Genomic DNA, 15,925 nt, shown 5'->3' with positions numbered 1-15,925 from the left:
AGACCTCTACTTGGTGCTTGGTTGAATACTGATCATTGAAATGGCCATGGAACCCTCAGCGTGGAGAGATATGGAATGAGAAGCCGCATTTATCAGACCATGTCAGTAAACACCTTCCTCCTGCTGCCTCTGTGACACCAGATAAGTGCTTTGTGACCACTCAGGCAGGGCAGTGAATTGAGGACAAGGCTCTTCACGATATTAACTTACAGTTCCTGTGCCCAGGGCAGAATAAATTTCATATTCTCTGCCCCCTTTTTTTCTTTGCATTTTTTCTGTGTTGGGAATACAGGTTCTTGGGACTTTGCTGAGAGTTTTCTGAATGGGCAGAATAAATTTTTCATTAAGTTCTGTCTTTGTCCATTAAATAGTGCTATAGATGACAACTATAAATTTCTAAATGTTCCCCGTTCACCAAGCAGTGGGTTGAGCACTGTATAGGTGTTACATCATTTATTTTTCAAAGCAGCCTTAAGGGGTACATGCTATCAACATCCCTGGAATGGTAAGACTCAAAGAGGGCAGGTAACTCACCCAATTCACACAGCTAGTAAGTGCTAGAACCTGATTTTGATGCAAATGTGTCTACATCCAATCCTACCCACTCAATTCTTATGCTGCACTATGCTACGCTATAAGATTCCTTAAGCTACCCAAGGCCAGCTATTAGATGGAAGTCAAAAATAGGTTCCTTTTTTTTATTTTATTTTATTTTATTTTTTTGTCTTTTTGCTATTTCTTGGGCCGCTCCTGCGGCATATGGAGGTTCCCAGGCTAGGGGTCGAATCGGAGCTGCAGCCACCGGCCTACGCCAGAGCCACAGCAACGCGGGATCCGAGCCGCGTCTGCAACCTACACCACAGCTCACGGCAACGCCGGATCGTTAACCCACTGAGCAAGGGCAGGGACCGAACCCGCAACCTCATGGTTCCTAGTCGGATTTGTTAACCACTGCGCCACGACGGGAACTCCTCCTTTTTTTAAAAAACCAATTTTCTTAAAATATATTTACATAGAAAAAAGAGTAATACGCATTATAGAAAAGTGTGCCGATCATGAATTCTCATGAACCCAACACTCCCATCACTCAGCACGTAGATGAAGCAGAACTTCTCCACGGACCCAGACCTCTTGTGTCCCTGTTCTGACCACCATTCTGATATCTGGCCTCATCAATTGATCATGTCTGTTTCCTTCTTGAGGGAAAGGAAATGACATATCACATATTCTTTTGTATCCGGCATCTTTTTTTTTCCTTTTTTATGGTTGCACCTGGGGCATATGGAAGTTCCCAGGCTAGGGGTCGAATCAGAGCTACAGTTTCCAGCCTACACCACGGCCATGGCAACACTGCATCTGAACCGCATCTGCAACCTATGCTGCAGCTTGCGCGAATGCAACCCACTGAATGAGGCCAGGGCTCAAACACACACATCCTCACAGACACTATGTCGGGCCCTTAACCCCCTGAGCCACCCTCTGGTATCTGGCTTTTCTCATGAAACATTATGTTTCTGGATAGCAAGTGTGTTTTTCAATATTTTATATAGAGCACGAAAAATATATTCTAATGCCGGAGCCATGGCAATGATTATGGGGGTCCTCCTGAACATTTCAGAAAAGGCACATCAATTCATTGTTCAATAAATAGGCTGCTGCTTTTTTTTCCACAGGAAGGGGCCACTTGGACACAAAGAATAGCAGAGGATGGCATTTGGTAACAGAAGACCAGGGTACAGATCCTAGTTTTGAAACACAAGTTAGCAAACATCATCAGGCCTTTGCTTCCTGAACTGTAAAATGGGAATTAGAATGTCATCTCTTTAGCTGGGTTGTCAGGTGATTTAAATGGAAGAAGGTATTCACACATCACCATGCAAGTTATATGGCACTGTGGCTGAGCTTATCATCAAACAGTGGAGAAAAAAAGGCACCTAGATCCTTTCACGCTTGTCCTAACTTGTTCTCTGCTGATTTTTGTCCTCTCTTCCAACCATTCTGGAGCCCATCAGTTGGTTAGTGACTCTTATGCTAACTCTCTGTCAGGAATAGAGGAGCTGAATGAGGCTCCTAACAGATAAATGCACTGCTTAGTGGAACCCAGATCATCTCTGAAAAACCTCTGGGAATAAGTAGATTGGAAGCCCCTCTGCCATGAGCTATGGGCTGGCTTCTTGGGTTTCTTCCAGCCATCAAGTCTTGAAGGGTCACCTTGGGCTCTAACTCTGCCTTTTATTGAAACCTAGAAGTTAGAGTCAAGTTTCGTTAAAGAGCCTCTGGCCATTTGATAGATAAGGAAACTACGGTTCAAGAAGACACATGCGTTTAGGTGGCAATGATGAACACAATCATAGAATCATCTCCTGTTAGAGCTGAGAAGATCCTCAGAAAACTTCCATCCAATTACCTGGCAGTTGGGAGGCAGCCTGCTATGATGGAAAGAGCATGAGCTTAGGAGTCAAACAGACCTTGGTTCAAATGACAGTTGGTTGGCTTATTGCCTTATGACCTTGGGAAAATTATTTGACTTCCTTGGCTTAATTTCTGAGGCGATCTACTTTGCTTGTCATTGATAGTTATAGATATAGATAGATGATAGGATAGATAGATAGATAGATAGATAGACAGACACACAGACAGACAGACAGATGAAAAGAACGAACCTGGGACAAAACAGGCATTCAATAAAGCATTGTAATTACAGTTAGAGTTCTATCACTATTACTCTACTGTTATAGATGTGTCAAGGAGTGACAAGAATGGATAGAAGCTTTATATTCTTTTTTTCCCCTGGTTTTCAAGTATTCCTGACTTGCTTTATGTGCAAGTCATTGCTGATGGAGCCAAGATGTCTCAATAGGCATGAGAAAGTACATAGATACGTATTTTTAAGGAAGATTTCTGGATCATAGGACTTGAATGCTTCTGACATGGGTCATTCATGGTACTAAAGAATGGTTGAGACCACCTAGATCGGAAAGCATGACTTCCCTTGTGAGAAAAGCCCACTGCCCTTCCTTACTAATTCAGACAGCCATGGCGCTACCTCTCTTCTCCTGCTCCAGACTCATCCCACATACCCTCCTTCTCTCCAGTTTCTCCCACAATTACATCTCCATGGCTTCCAGCAACCACACCAGCTTGTCAGGAAGCCCTGGCTTTTTCAGGGAGAATAGGTAAGTTAACACAAGACTATCGGTTCATCAGAACCTTAGATCTTTTTTTTTCTTTTTTCTTTTTCTTTTCCTTTTTTTTTTGGTTTTGTTTTTTGTTTTTTGCCTTTTTCTAGGGCTGCTCCCATGGCATATGGAGGTTCCCAGGCGAGGAGTCAAATCGGAGCTGTAGCCGCCGGCCTATGCCAGAGCCACAGCAACACCCGATCCGAGCCGCATCTGCAACCTACACCACAGCTCACAGCAACGCCAGATCCTCAACCCACTGAGCAAGGCCAGGGATCGAACCCTCAATCTCATTGTTCCTAGTCGGATTCGTTAACCAATGAGCCACAACGGGAGCTCCAATCAGAACCTTAGATCTTTTTACAGGGGTAAGAAATCAGCCACGCCTCAGAAGTCAGACAGTGCCCCATCCACATGGAATTCAGAAAGATGAGATTTAACAACAATCATAGGTGCTAAAATACTTTGATGGTGACCTAGTCTCCTACCACTTTTGGGTCCCTCCTATGACCTTGAATCTGGATTCACAAAACCGGAGGAGTATTTGCACATCAGAAACAGACTCATAGACTTTGCAAAACTTAAGGTGACCAAAGGGGGCAGGGGGTGGTGGTGGGGGACTGCGGGTTTGGTACCGTGGAATATGGAATGGAATCTGCTGAATAGCACAGGGAACTCTATCCAATATTCAGTGACAATGTATGTGGGAAAAGAAGCTGAAAGAGAATGGATGTGTGTATATGTATAACTGAATCACTTTGTTGTACAGCAGAAATGATCCCAAGATTGCAAATCAACTCTACTTTGACAAAACTTTAAAAATGAAAAAATACAAAACAAAAACAAAATATTTCCGGGGGAGGGGGACAGACAAAGGAGGCAGGAGAGAGGGTCTCCTCCACCAAGAACAGGAGCTCCTCCAGAAGATCAATGATCCTATTTTTTCTTTCTTTTTGCCTTTTCTAGGGCTGCTCCCTCGGCATATGAAGGTTCCCAGGCTAGGGGTTTAATTGGAGCTGTAGCCACCGGCCTACACCAGAGCCACAGCAACATGGGATCCAAGCCGCGTCTGTGACCTGCACTACAGCTCATGGCAACGCCGGATTGTTAACCCACTGAGCAAGGCCAGGGATCGAACCCACAACCTCGTAGTTCCCAGTCAGATTCGTTAACCACTGCGCCACGACAGGAACTCCAAGGATCCTATTTTTTTAAATCATTAAGTCCCCAGGGCCTAGAACAGTGCCTGGCATTCAGGGGGTCCCCCAACGTAGTGCATGAACAAGAAAGAATGACTCTTCATTTTTCCAGAGGTTCTGTCTCATCCTTTGATAACCTAAGACTTACATCTTTGCCGTTAACTTTGGCACAGTGCCCTGAAGAAGCATATGACTCACCATTTTCAAACAAGAGGGGCTGCTTCTGATTGAGGGAAGAAAAAGACAGAGTGCTAGAATAAAAGAATTCTAAAACACTTAGAGGGGATCCAAAAAAAAAAAAAATCCCCAAACAAGGAAGGATGAGAGAAAAGCCATTTGGCAAATTCAGGTCCATACCCCAAACATCTCCTCTTGAGAGTCATTGACAGAAGGAAGACAGCAAGACAGTAGCAGATTCCAAAGGGTTCTGCCACGCTAGTAACAAATCCTCTTTAAATGACTATTTTCTGGGAGTTCCCATCGTGGCGCAGTAGTTAACGAATCCGACTAGGAACCATGAGGTTTCGGGTTCAATCTCTGCCCTTGCTCAGTGGGTTAATGATCCAGCGTTGCCATGAGCTGTGGTGTAGGTCACAGACATGGCTTGGATCTGGCGTTGCTGTTGCTCTGGTGTAGGCCAGTGACTACAGCTCTGATTTGACCCCTAGCCTGGGAACCTCCATATGCTGCAGGAGTGGCCCTAGAAAAGGCAAAAAGACCCCCAAAAAAAATTACTATTTTCTGTAATGACTGCTGCAGTTATTAAATGGTTACAAACGAGACAGTCCACGTGAGTGAGAATATATGTGTCTATGTGCCTGGAGACCCACTCTCCTCACAAAACTCAAGAGCACCGTCATGTCAGGGCTCCTCTTGTCTATCGTAAGAATGGCTTCTCCCAGGACCAAAGAGATATTTCCTCCAAATAAAGCAGCAGGAGAGTCAGAATCCCTCCTGGCACTCTCGCATGTGATAACACTTCTTCTAAAGGGAAGCAGTTCTTTGTGACAAAGCTGAGAGTGTTGTCTTTGTGCAGGGCAAGGTTGAAGCTGAGTTCCACCTCGTTACAGCAGAAGAAGCTGAGAAAAATCCTGTTGGAAAAGCCCGAAAGGAGCCAGAGCCCCTGGCCAAGCCCAAGTGAGTGCAATTGAGGGGGGAGATCAGAAATGGAAAAGGGGGGGGGAAGGAAAGGGGAGTTCCCGTTGTGGTTCAGCAGGTTAAGAACCTGACATAGTGTCCCTGAGGATGTGGGTTCGATCTCTGGCCTTGTTCAGTGGGTTAAGGATCCCGCCTTGCTACAAGCCGAGGCGTAGGTGGCAGATGCAGCTTGGACCTGGCGTTGCCAGGGCTGTGGTGTAAGCCAGCAGCTGGATCTCCAATTCGACCCATAGCCGGGGAACTTCCATATGCCTCGAGTACAGCCCTAAAAAGGGGCAGGAAGAGATGAGCATCAGAAATGGGAAACCCTCTGCAGTCTCCATCTCAAAGAATGAAGGCATCTCTCCAGAGGATTCCTCTGGGAGAAGCGAGAAGTGAGGAGGCGGACAATAAGACAATAGGTAGCATCCAAACCAGGTAGCCTTTTGCACCTATAGTTGACAAATACTCCAAAAATATTAGAGTGTTTGGCAAATGGCCATGGCACTTTTCCATAATACTACCACATAAGCATTCCCAGGATAATTTCATATATTTTTTCTACTAATTTTTTCATGGCCATATGAATTTCATATGAATTTTTTTCTAATCTTTCTCTAACCATGCATGCAAAATTATCTCCATGTTTCATTTATCCCTTGCCGAAAATTTTTGCTTTGTTGCCATAGTTGTCATAATTGGGATTTTTTAAATGTCTCTGGAATAGTCCAGAGACTTGCTACCCATAACTGAGTTGGTTACCACCCCATAATTGGAAATTTAATTTACTCCTATTTTTTTTCTATTATTATAATGTGGTGAAAATGTTTCCCCTTTATAAATTATTACTTTACGTTTCCAGAAGTAGAATAACTAGCAGCAAGGGTTATCCTATCCTATTTAAACCGTGGTTATAAAAAAAAAAAAAGAAACCGTGGTTATATATCAATTAAAAAGTAAGCATATACAGATCATGAAGTATGTATACAAAATACTCTTTCAAAATATATTTGTCCTATTCCTCCCCAGACACCAGGTGTTTCATGATAAACAGGTGGTCCTTTCTCTGTATTGACCTTTCACCTCTCTTAGTGTTAGGAACTGTAGTGTTTCATTCATTCAAAATTATTTTTTAAGCTTCTACAATGTGTACCTACTAAAAAAAATACTTTGGGAGTTCCCGTCGTGGCGCAGTGGTTAACGAATCCGACTAGGAACCATGAGGTTGCGGGTTCGATCCCTGCCCTTGCTCAGTGGGTTAACGATCCGGCGTTGCCGTGAGCTGTGGTGTAGGTTGCAGACGCGGCTCGGATCCCGCGTTGCTGTGGCTCTGGCATAGGCCAGTGGCTACAGCTCCGATTCGACTCCTAGCCTGGGAACCTCCATATGCCTCGGGAGCGGCCCAAAGAAATAGGAAAAAGACAAAAATTTAAAAAAATAAAAAAAAAATACTTTGCACAACACCAAAGAAATACAAGATGTAACCTCTGCCTTCCAGAAACTTTCAGTCTGGGGAGAACACACAGATTCACAAAATAGTGATCAGAGTGTGGAAGACATATATAAGGTTCAAAAGGGGAGTAGGTCAAGGGATGAGTGAGGTAGGAATTCAGAAGGAGGGGAATTATTGTAGTCAGAGGGGCTTCATGGAGGAGGAGGAGGCGGAACTTGAGATCAGGGTGGGACAGACAGAGGGCCCTCAGACCTCTGGCTAGGTTCTAACTAGACCCTTGCCCTCCTCCAGACCAAATTTTAAAATGATGAGGTTTTGAGTTCCCGCTGCTGCACACGGGGTTAATGGTCTGGCTGGTCTCTGGTGTTGCCGGTTTGATACCCTGTCGGGCACAGTGGGTTAAAGATCCGGCATTGATGCACCTGTGGTATAGGTCACAGTTGTGGCTTGGATTCAGCCCCTGGCCTGGGAACTTCCATATGCTGCAGATGCAGACAAACAAGGAAAAAATTAAGTAATTAAAAATAAAATAAAATGATGAGGAATCATTGTCAGCCAAAATGTTAGCTTCTGCTTCCAGGCCACATCGTCTCCCCTCCCCGGGCCTCTCTCTGTGGGTCCCTGGAAATTGGGACTCAGAAATTCTCCCTGAGGTCTTGAGATTCCTACGTGTGGACAACGTGGCCCCTTCCCTTACCCCTGTTGCTTCCTTCCCAGCCGCCCGGACACCTCTTTCTCCTGGTTCATGAGCCCCTTCAAGTGCCTGTACCACCTCATCTGGAAGAATTACAAGAAGTACATCATCATCGGTTTCATCCTGATCATCCTCGTCATCTTCCTGGTCCTCTTCATCTATACCCTGCCGGGAGCCATCAGCCGCAGGATCGTCGTGGGCTCGTAGAGGACCGTGGAGGACCTGGACCTGTCCTTCCTCCTGCTCGTCTCTTCTTCCCCATCTGTACACATGTAAGAATCTGTGCTCTGTGCAGGCACTGTGCTGGGTGCTAAGAGGATACCCCAGGGGGCCCAGGAGCCACTCCCTAAGTCGAAGGACAGACCAGTTGTCTCCGAGGAGATGGGAAAAGAATGGTCCCTCCCCACCCCACTCCTTCCACCACCTTTCCAATTGAAAAGCCTCAAGTCATGCTTTTGCTCCTGGGCAGCATGAAATAATGGTTCCTTCACCCCGTGATGATGCACGGTGACCTCAAATGGACTAAGGCAAATGTTTTCTTTTTGTAATTGGTTTTATTCTGAGCAGTTTAATTCTGGGTCTGAGATTTGTGTTGGAAGTGCTTTCTTTTAAATCAAATTTTTACTGCACATAGACGGAAAATATTTTAGCAAATGACTAGCTATTGAACCTCTCCCACATATCTTAACCTGGTTTAATCCTTACAATTGATAGAGCACATTCACTTATTCAGGCTGAGGAACAGGCTTGGAGAAAACTTTCTATAAATCACCTAAAATATTTCATTGTTGAAACTCCAACTAGAGACGTTGCTGGTTTTCCATTAAAGTAAATGCTTATAGCACATGCTCAGTAGTCGTAGTGAGTTCTGGGAAAATCCATTTGGATTTACACTCTATGGCAATTTCCACGTGGGGATTTTCTACATGTGAAATATGATTTCATATATGGGTAAGTGGGATGGGGGGCTCCAGGGTACCAAGAGGAATCCTCTTTAGCCAGATACATAGGCCCCACCAAATACGGGGCTCCCCTAGACCATGGTACAAATAACCATCCTTGGCACCATTCAACACTTAGTCTTACCACCATATGTGGTAGGTTCTACCATGACACTCAAGCACAAAATAATTTCTTTTTTTTTTTTTTCTCTTCTCTCTTTCCTTTTAGGGCTGCAGGTGTGGCATATGGAAGTTCCAAGGCTAGGGGTCAAATCGGAGCTATAGCTGCCCGCCTACATTTCAGCCACACAACACCAGATCTGAGCTGCCTCTGCGACCTACACCACAGCTCATGGCAATGCTGGATCCTTAAGCCCCTCAGCGAGGCCAGGGATCAAACCCACATCCTCATGGATACTAGTTGGGTTTGTTAACCACTGAGCCACGATGGGAACTCCCAAGCACAAATTAATTTCAAAAGCAGTCTTTAAATACTTTCCAGGATACTTGTCAGATGGGGTCAGTCTAGATCTGCCACCCAGTTTGAAGCAGGGAGTGGAGGTGAGGAGCTTCTTGGTTAAAATAAGCAAACATGGAGTTCCCATTGTGGCTCAGCAGGTTAAGAACCCAACATGGTGTTCGTGAGGATGTGGGTTCGATCACTGGCCTCGTCATTGGGTTAAGGATCTGGTGCTGCTGCAAGCTGCAGCATAGGTCACAGCTGCGGCTCAGATCCTGCATTGCTGTGGCTGTGGCTGGCAGCTGCAGCTCTGATCTGACCCCTAGCTCGGGGACTTCTTCCATACACCACAGGTGCAGCTGTGTGAAAAAAAAAAAAAAAAAAAAAAAAAAGGAAATAAAAGAATGTTTGGCCTCATACCCAAATAATACTGGGCCTTTTTTTTTTTTTTTCTTTCTTGAGGGGCCATCTGGTGGTATTGAGGAGGGTGAGTTGAGGTTCCCCTCTTGATACCAGGGGCACCAGGGCTACTGTTTTCTTTAGTAGGAAATTTATTTTCACATGATAAGTCATTCTAGAATGTCCTTGATTCATCAAAGAAAGACTGAAAAAGCTTCTGCGTGATTTTAGAATCAGTGTTCACTGAATTCTGGCCCTAGACGCTCACTCCCTCATAACCATAATGCCCTATTTTCCTGCAGTGCTGAAAAATAGAGCGTTTACCACATTGGGATTGCTTCCTAGTGCGATTAGTTACATAAACTGTGGTTCATTCTCACTGCAGAATAACGTGCACAGCAATAATGATATCAAAATTGCTTGATGGTATGGGATATATACATTGAATACATTGTAAGGAAAAAAATATATATAGCATGATTTAAAAATTTAAAAGTACATATATACATGCATAAATAAAAATACCTAGAGGAATATGCCAAAATGTTAATAGTGATTATCTTTAAGTAACAGTATCTTTTCTTTCCCTTCTTGTTTTTCTATTTCTCCTTAAACTTCTGAAATAAATATATATTATTTTTGATGGTAAAAGTTTCATAAATAAATATAAATTTAAATGTGTTGATTTTAAAATATCTATTGTGTATCCCTTATGTGTTGGGCAGTGGGGATGGAGCAGAGATAAGACAAACGTAGCCACTTGCTGTCATGGATTTGGCATTTCAGTAGCTCCTCAAGATATTGCTTTATCTTCAAATGATGGGTCATCCAAGAAAAGCACTAAGTAAAGAATGTGTCTCATGGATGAGGTTTACGAAGAAGCGCAACATACATTTGCGGTGATGCTAAAAAGGCAAAGAGCAGCATTATTTCAGGGAGGATTTGGAAGTAAGGTATTATTGCTGGATTCTGGACAGTAAAGTGACAAGTACACTCTTGAAAAAAACAATGCACATTGTTCAAATCCACAATAAAAACAAGCTGAAGATTGAAAATTCCCCTAGTTTAACTAGAGCTCATCAAATCTGCTTTGATGTCAAAAGATGCAGGAACACTGAAAAGCCTTTAGCAGAAGTATTTGAAACACTTTCAGATTAGATGGCATCATAAGAAATGTGTGAAAAGAAGTGGTAAGCATGGGTGTTCCCTTCGTGGCGCAGTGGTTAACGAATCCGACTAGGAACCATGAGGTTGCAGGTTCTATCCCTGGCCTTGCTCAGTGGGTTAAGGATCCGGTGTTGCTGTGAGCTGTGGTGTAGGTTGCAGACACCACTCGGATCCCACGTTGCTGTGGTTCTGGCGTAGGCCGGTGGCTACAGCTCCGATTAGACCCCTAGCCTGGGAACCTCCATATGCCACGGGAGCAGCTCTAGAAAAGGCAAAAAGACAAAAAAAAAAAAAGTGGTAGGCATGGATGATTTTGGAAACAGCTATGTCTGGTATTCTGTGCATAGGCTATCGATTATGACTGTCCTGTGTATAAAAAATAAATAAAATGTCCTAGGCCTAATTGTGCAGCCCTGGCCCTAAAGATATCACAGCTAAAGGATTAAAAAATTGGTAGTTCCCATTGTGGATCAGGGGGTTACAAACTGAACTGGTATCCATGAGGATGTGTGTTCAATTCCTGGCCTCAATCAGTGGGTTGAGGATCCATCATTGCCATGAACTGCGGTGTGGGTCGAGGGTGTGGCTCAGATCCCGAGTGGCTGTGGCTGTGGCTCCGATTCAACCCCTGGCCTGGGAACTTCCATATGCCCTAAGTGCAGCCCTAAAGAGCCAAAAAAAAAAAAAAAGAATCGTAAAATTGTAAAAGCAGAAGACCCATTTCTCAAGAAGTTTTCATGAGTCCCTATTTGTGTTCTTAAGTGGGTTTGATTTAAATCGGTTTTTTTTTTAATTGAATCTATTCGTTTTGATGGTTAGAGTTGTTCTTACTGCTTAAATCTGGTTCAGAGTAGTTTTGCTTATTTTTTTTACATTTGAATTCTTTTCCCCAAACTAACTAAGCAAAACATAATTAGTACCAGCAACACCGCCACCAAACAACCCACAGGATAGGATATCCAATTCTGTGTCTCCAGGAGCTGAAACATTTGGTAATTTTCTTGCTCTTTTTACTCAAAAGACACATAAATGGAAATTGGGATTGACTTCACAGCTGGGGCCAGTTGGTGTTTATTCATTCAACAGATAATATTGAGTTCCAGCCTCACTCCAATTGCTGTGATCAACTCTGGGGACTCAAAGTATGCAATCGGATAAAGTAAATCTCTGCTCTAACAGAGCACAGAGTTTGATAGACAGAAGATTAATCAAATCATCACACACAGATAATTATAGGCTGATGGATTGATTTGGGGCTGGGGGCAAAGTACGGGAGAAAGAGAAAGTACTTGTAGCCAGTCTGGTAGTCAGGAAGGCTTCCTAGGGAAGTAAAGGCAGAGGGGAGGTGAAGGATCAAGGAAAAAAGATGGAGAGAAGAAGAGCACTCCAGACAGAGAGTAGCATGTGCAAAGGCCCTGAGGTGGGAGGGATCAAGACACATGAAGGGCTCTGAAAGATGGTGGGTATCAAGAAAGAAGCAGAGGGTCCTGAGATGGGGCTGGAAAGTCATGTAAGGGCCACATCTTTAAGGGCTTCAACCTATTTTATTTTATTTTACTTTCTTTCTTATGTCTGCATCCACAGCATATGGAAATTCCTGAGCCAAGGATTGAATCCGAGCCGTAGCTGTGACATAGGTCACAGCAACCCCGGATCCATTAACCCACTGTGCTGGGTTGGGCATCGAACCCTCACCTCCGCAGCCATCCAATCTTCTACAGTCAGATTCTTAACCCGCTGTGCCACAGCAGGAACTCCACTTCAGCCTTTATTTTAAGGGCGGTGAATAGCAAAGGATTTCTAAGCGCGAGAGAGGAATGGTTATACTTTTATTCCATGTGGAGGACAGACTAGAGGTAATGAAATCTCCCCACAAGAGAGCATGGTTGTTCCCACCCAGTATCAGAGGCAGAGGAGGCAAGTGGAGGGATCAGAGATGGTCTCTTTAAGGCTCCAGGGGGGTCTAATGGAGAATTGGGGGTCTCCTATTGACTTTGCTTCATACAAGCTGTGTGACCTAAGGCAGCTAATGTCACCTCTCCGATCTATACTTTCCTTGTCCATCATACAAGGAGGCTCATATACAGGGTAACGAAAAGACCAGGGCATATTCTGATGCCAACAAGTGTTGATGGGTCTGTGGGGAGGAGTGGGAGGGATTGAACTCAGAGTCAGATTATGAGTGGCTCTGAGTGCCCAGCCAGGAAGAATGGACTGTATGCAGCAGAAAGTGGGGACCCCTGGGAGGGTTGGTTTAAACAGAGAAGTGGCAAAACCAGTCTGCCTATTAGAGAAGCTGCTCTGCCTACGGTACACGATGGATTGATAAAGATGAGATCCAAAGGCAGGGGTGCATCTTGGGAAGCAGTAACCAAAGCCCTGGTGGGAGATGAGAACCTGTATCAGGGCCATGGCCATGGGGATGGAGAGGAGGAGGCAGATTCTGGAACACTGGTGGGGTTCCCCACTCCCTACCTCCATCCCTGGTACCCAAGATGCCAGCTAGAGAGGACAGGGAATTTTGAATCCTGATTGCATCATTTCTATCTGGGCAGGTCACTTAATCTCTGAGTCTTGATTTTCTCAGCTGATGAAAGGAATTAATACCTCCTTGGCAAAAGTTGTGAAGGTTGGAGAAAATGTATGTAAAGTGTCTAGCATGTGCCTGGCATGAAGCCAGTCCTCGAAGGACAGGATCTAGTGTCACAAGTAGCATTCCTACAGGGGGAATCAATAGGATATGGAATTTAGTTGGATCTGAACATGAGGAAAGAGAATCAGACCTATGTTTTAGAAAGGTTCCAGCACACAGACTAAGAAACTTTCAACCAATAATACTCCCAGGTATATTTATTTTGTATTGATTCTGGAACAGATTACAACAAACCCAGTGGATTAAAACAACACAGATTTGGAGTTCCCATCTTGGCTCAGTGGTGAACAAACCTGACTAGTAACCATGAGGTTGCTGGTTTGATCCCTGGCCTTGCTCAGTGGGTTAAGGATCCGGCATTGCCGTGAACTGTAGTGTAGGTTGCAGATGTGGCTCAGATCCAGGGTTGCTGTGGCTGTGGCATAAGGTAGCAGCTACAGCTCCGTTTCGACCCTAGCCTGGGAACCTCCATATATCTCAGGCGCAGCCCTAAAAAGAAAAAAGACAAACAAACAAACAAACAAACAAACAGATTTATCATACAGTTCTATAGCTCAGAAGTCCAACACAGACCTCCTGGAGCTAAAATCAAGATGTCAGCTTCCTTCTGGAAGCTCTAGGGGAGAATCTGGTTTTTTTTGCCTTTTCCAGTCTCTAGAGGCTACCTGATTCCTTGGCTTGTGGTCCCTTCCTTCATCTTAAAAGCCAATAACGTTGCATCCCTCCGTGCCTTTCTTCTGTAGTCACATCTCACTCTGACTGTAGCCAGGAGCATTCTTGCTTTTAAGGATCCATGTCATTACATTGGACCTACCCAGATAATCCAGGATGATCTCCCCATCCCAAACTGACTTACTTCTGCAAAGACCCTACTGCCATGTAAAATAATATATTCACAGTTCTGGGGGTTAGGACCTGAACTTTTTTGACAGAGGGAAGCATTATTCTGTCTGCCACACTGAGTGTTACCCCAGCATTTTAATGCAGCCCAATTTGAAAGTCATTCCAGTAGAGCTTTGAATGTTGGTGAGATGATTATGGGTATGAAAGGAGGCACTGCAGACACTTTTCTCCCTGAAACAAGATGTTTCGATTTGTTGTTCAGCCTCTCAAGTGACAATTGTCTCAGGAAAAAAAAGCAGGATCCATTCCATCTTTCCTTGACTCATGAAAATCCTCTCAAGCCCAGTGGTGATGAAGTGTGTTTGGAGCAGTTTATAAAAGGACACCGCCATTTCTTCTCACATCTCTGCCTCCGGTGTTTCCAAATAAGCCTCTTAAGTTCAGATTTCCTCTAACACAGCAATAGTTCCTCCCAAATCAGGAGAAAACTTGTGTCTCTGCTTTCCTGAATTTATAAAGGGCAATTTGAGAAAAGAGCACTCTCCATTTTTCACTGAATCGCTATACCAGTGGAAAGAAAAATGGGCTCTGGAGACTGAGATAATAGCACTGAAACAGGCAAAGACACTAGCTGTGTGGCCTTGAGCAAGTTACTCAGCAACACTGAATCTTATCTCTGATACGAAAAATGAAGATAATACCCATCTTGTGAGGATTGTCTGTGTTTGGGCATTTGTGGTGGCGGGTAGTGGTCCTCTACTGGGGATAGAGGCAGAGGATTAGAAAGTGTCTAATGTACGGTCTTCTATACCATGATATCCAAATGAATGACCCTTATTATTTAAGTAACAAATAACCAGTGTTTGCTGAGTGCTGTTATACATTACAAAGTAATACATAGATCTTCTCACTGATTCTCCCCAATAGCCCCATACTGTAGACAAGGAAACAGCTTCAGGAACCTCCAAGATCACCCGGCTCATGTGTAACAGATCTGAGACCCAAGCCCAGACCCTACTCTCCTGCCCCCACCTCCTTTATAAGAGGTTGCCTAGTGAGTGATTTAAAGGCGCTGGGGCCAGAGTTCCGGTTGTGGCGCAGTGGTTGACGAACCCGACTGGAAACCATGGGGTTGCGGGTTCGATCCCTGGCCTCGATCAGTGGGTTGGGGACCCGGCGTTGCTGTGAGCTGTGGTGTGGGTCAAGGATGCGGCTCAGATCCCGCGTTGCTGTGGCTGTGGTGTAGGCCGGTGGCTACAGTTCCAATTGGACCCCTGGTCTGGGAACCTCCATGTGCCACGGGTGCAGCCCTAGAAAAGACAAAATAAATAAATAAATAAAGTAGGTGGGGCTGCCTTCAGTCAGAAATTCCTCAATGATTTAAAAAAAATTTTTTTTATTAAAGTGTGGTTGATTTACAGTATTGTGTCAATTTCTGCTGTACAGCAAAGTGAGCCAGTCTTCCATATATATATATATACACACACATATATATACACTCTTTTTCTCATATTATCTTCCATCGTGTTCCATCACAAGAGACTGGATACAGTTCCCTGTGCTGTACAGGGAACAGCACATTGCTTATCCTTTCTAACTGTAATAGTTTTCATCTACTAACCCCAAACTCCCAGTCCATTCCACTCCCTCCCCCTCCCTCTCAGAAACCACAGTCTGTCCTCCATGTCTGTGAGTCTGTTTCTGTTTTGTAGATAGGTTCATCTGTGCCATAATTTAGATTTCACATATAAGTGATAGCATATGGTATTTGTCTTTCTTTTTTGTCTTTTTGCCATTTCT

General features: G+C 44.2%; 1 protein-coding gene across 1 annotated transcript in view; it reads left to right on the top strand.

The window, feature by feature from the left end:
- The window catches only part of FER1L6 (fer-1 like family member 6), a 145,717-nt gene extending 137,497 nt beyond the window's left edge, over positions 1–8,220 (top strand). Inside the window, exons 39-40 of the mRNA XM_047783301.1 lie at positions 5,415–5,515; positions 7,686–8,220. Coding sequence (XP_047639257.1) covers positions 5,415–5,515; positions 7,686–7,869 — 285 coding nt within the window. The 3' untranslated portion in view covers positions 7,870–8,220. The remainder of the gene's footprint in view (positions 1–5,414; positions 5,516–7,685) is intronic.
- Positions 8,221–15,925: the final 7,705 nt, after the last annotated feature.

Source organism: Phacochoerus africanus, chromosome 6 (genome assembly GCF_016906955.1).
Source record: "Phacochoerus africanus isolate WHEZ1 chromosome 6, ROS_Pafr_v1, whole genome shotgun sequence".
NCBI lineage: Eukaryota > Metazoa > Chordata > Mammalia > Artiodactyla > Suidae > Phacochoerus > Phacochoerus africanus.
Note: the sequence above shows the minus strand (reverse complement) of the source record. Positions and strands in the feature narration are given on the sequence as shown.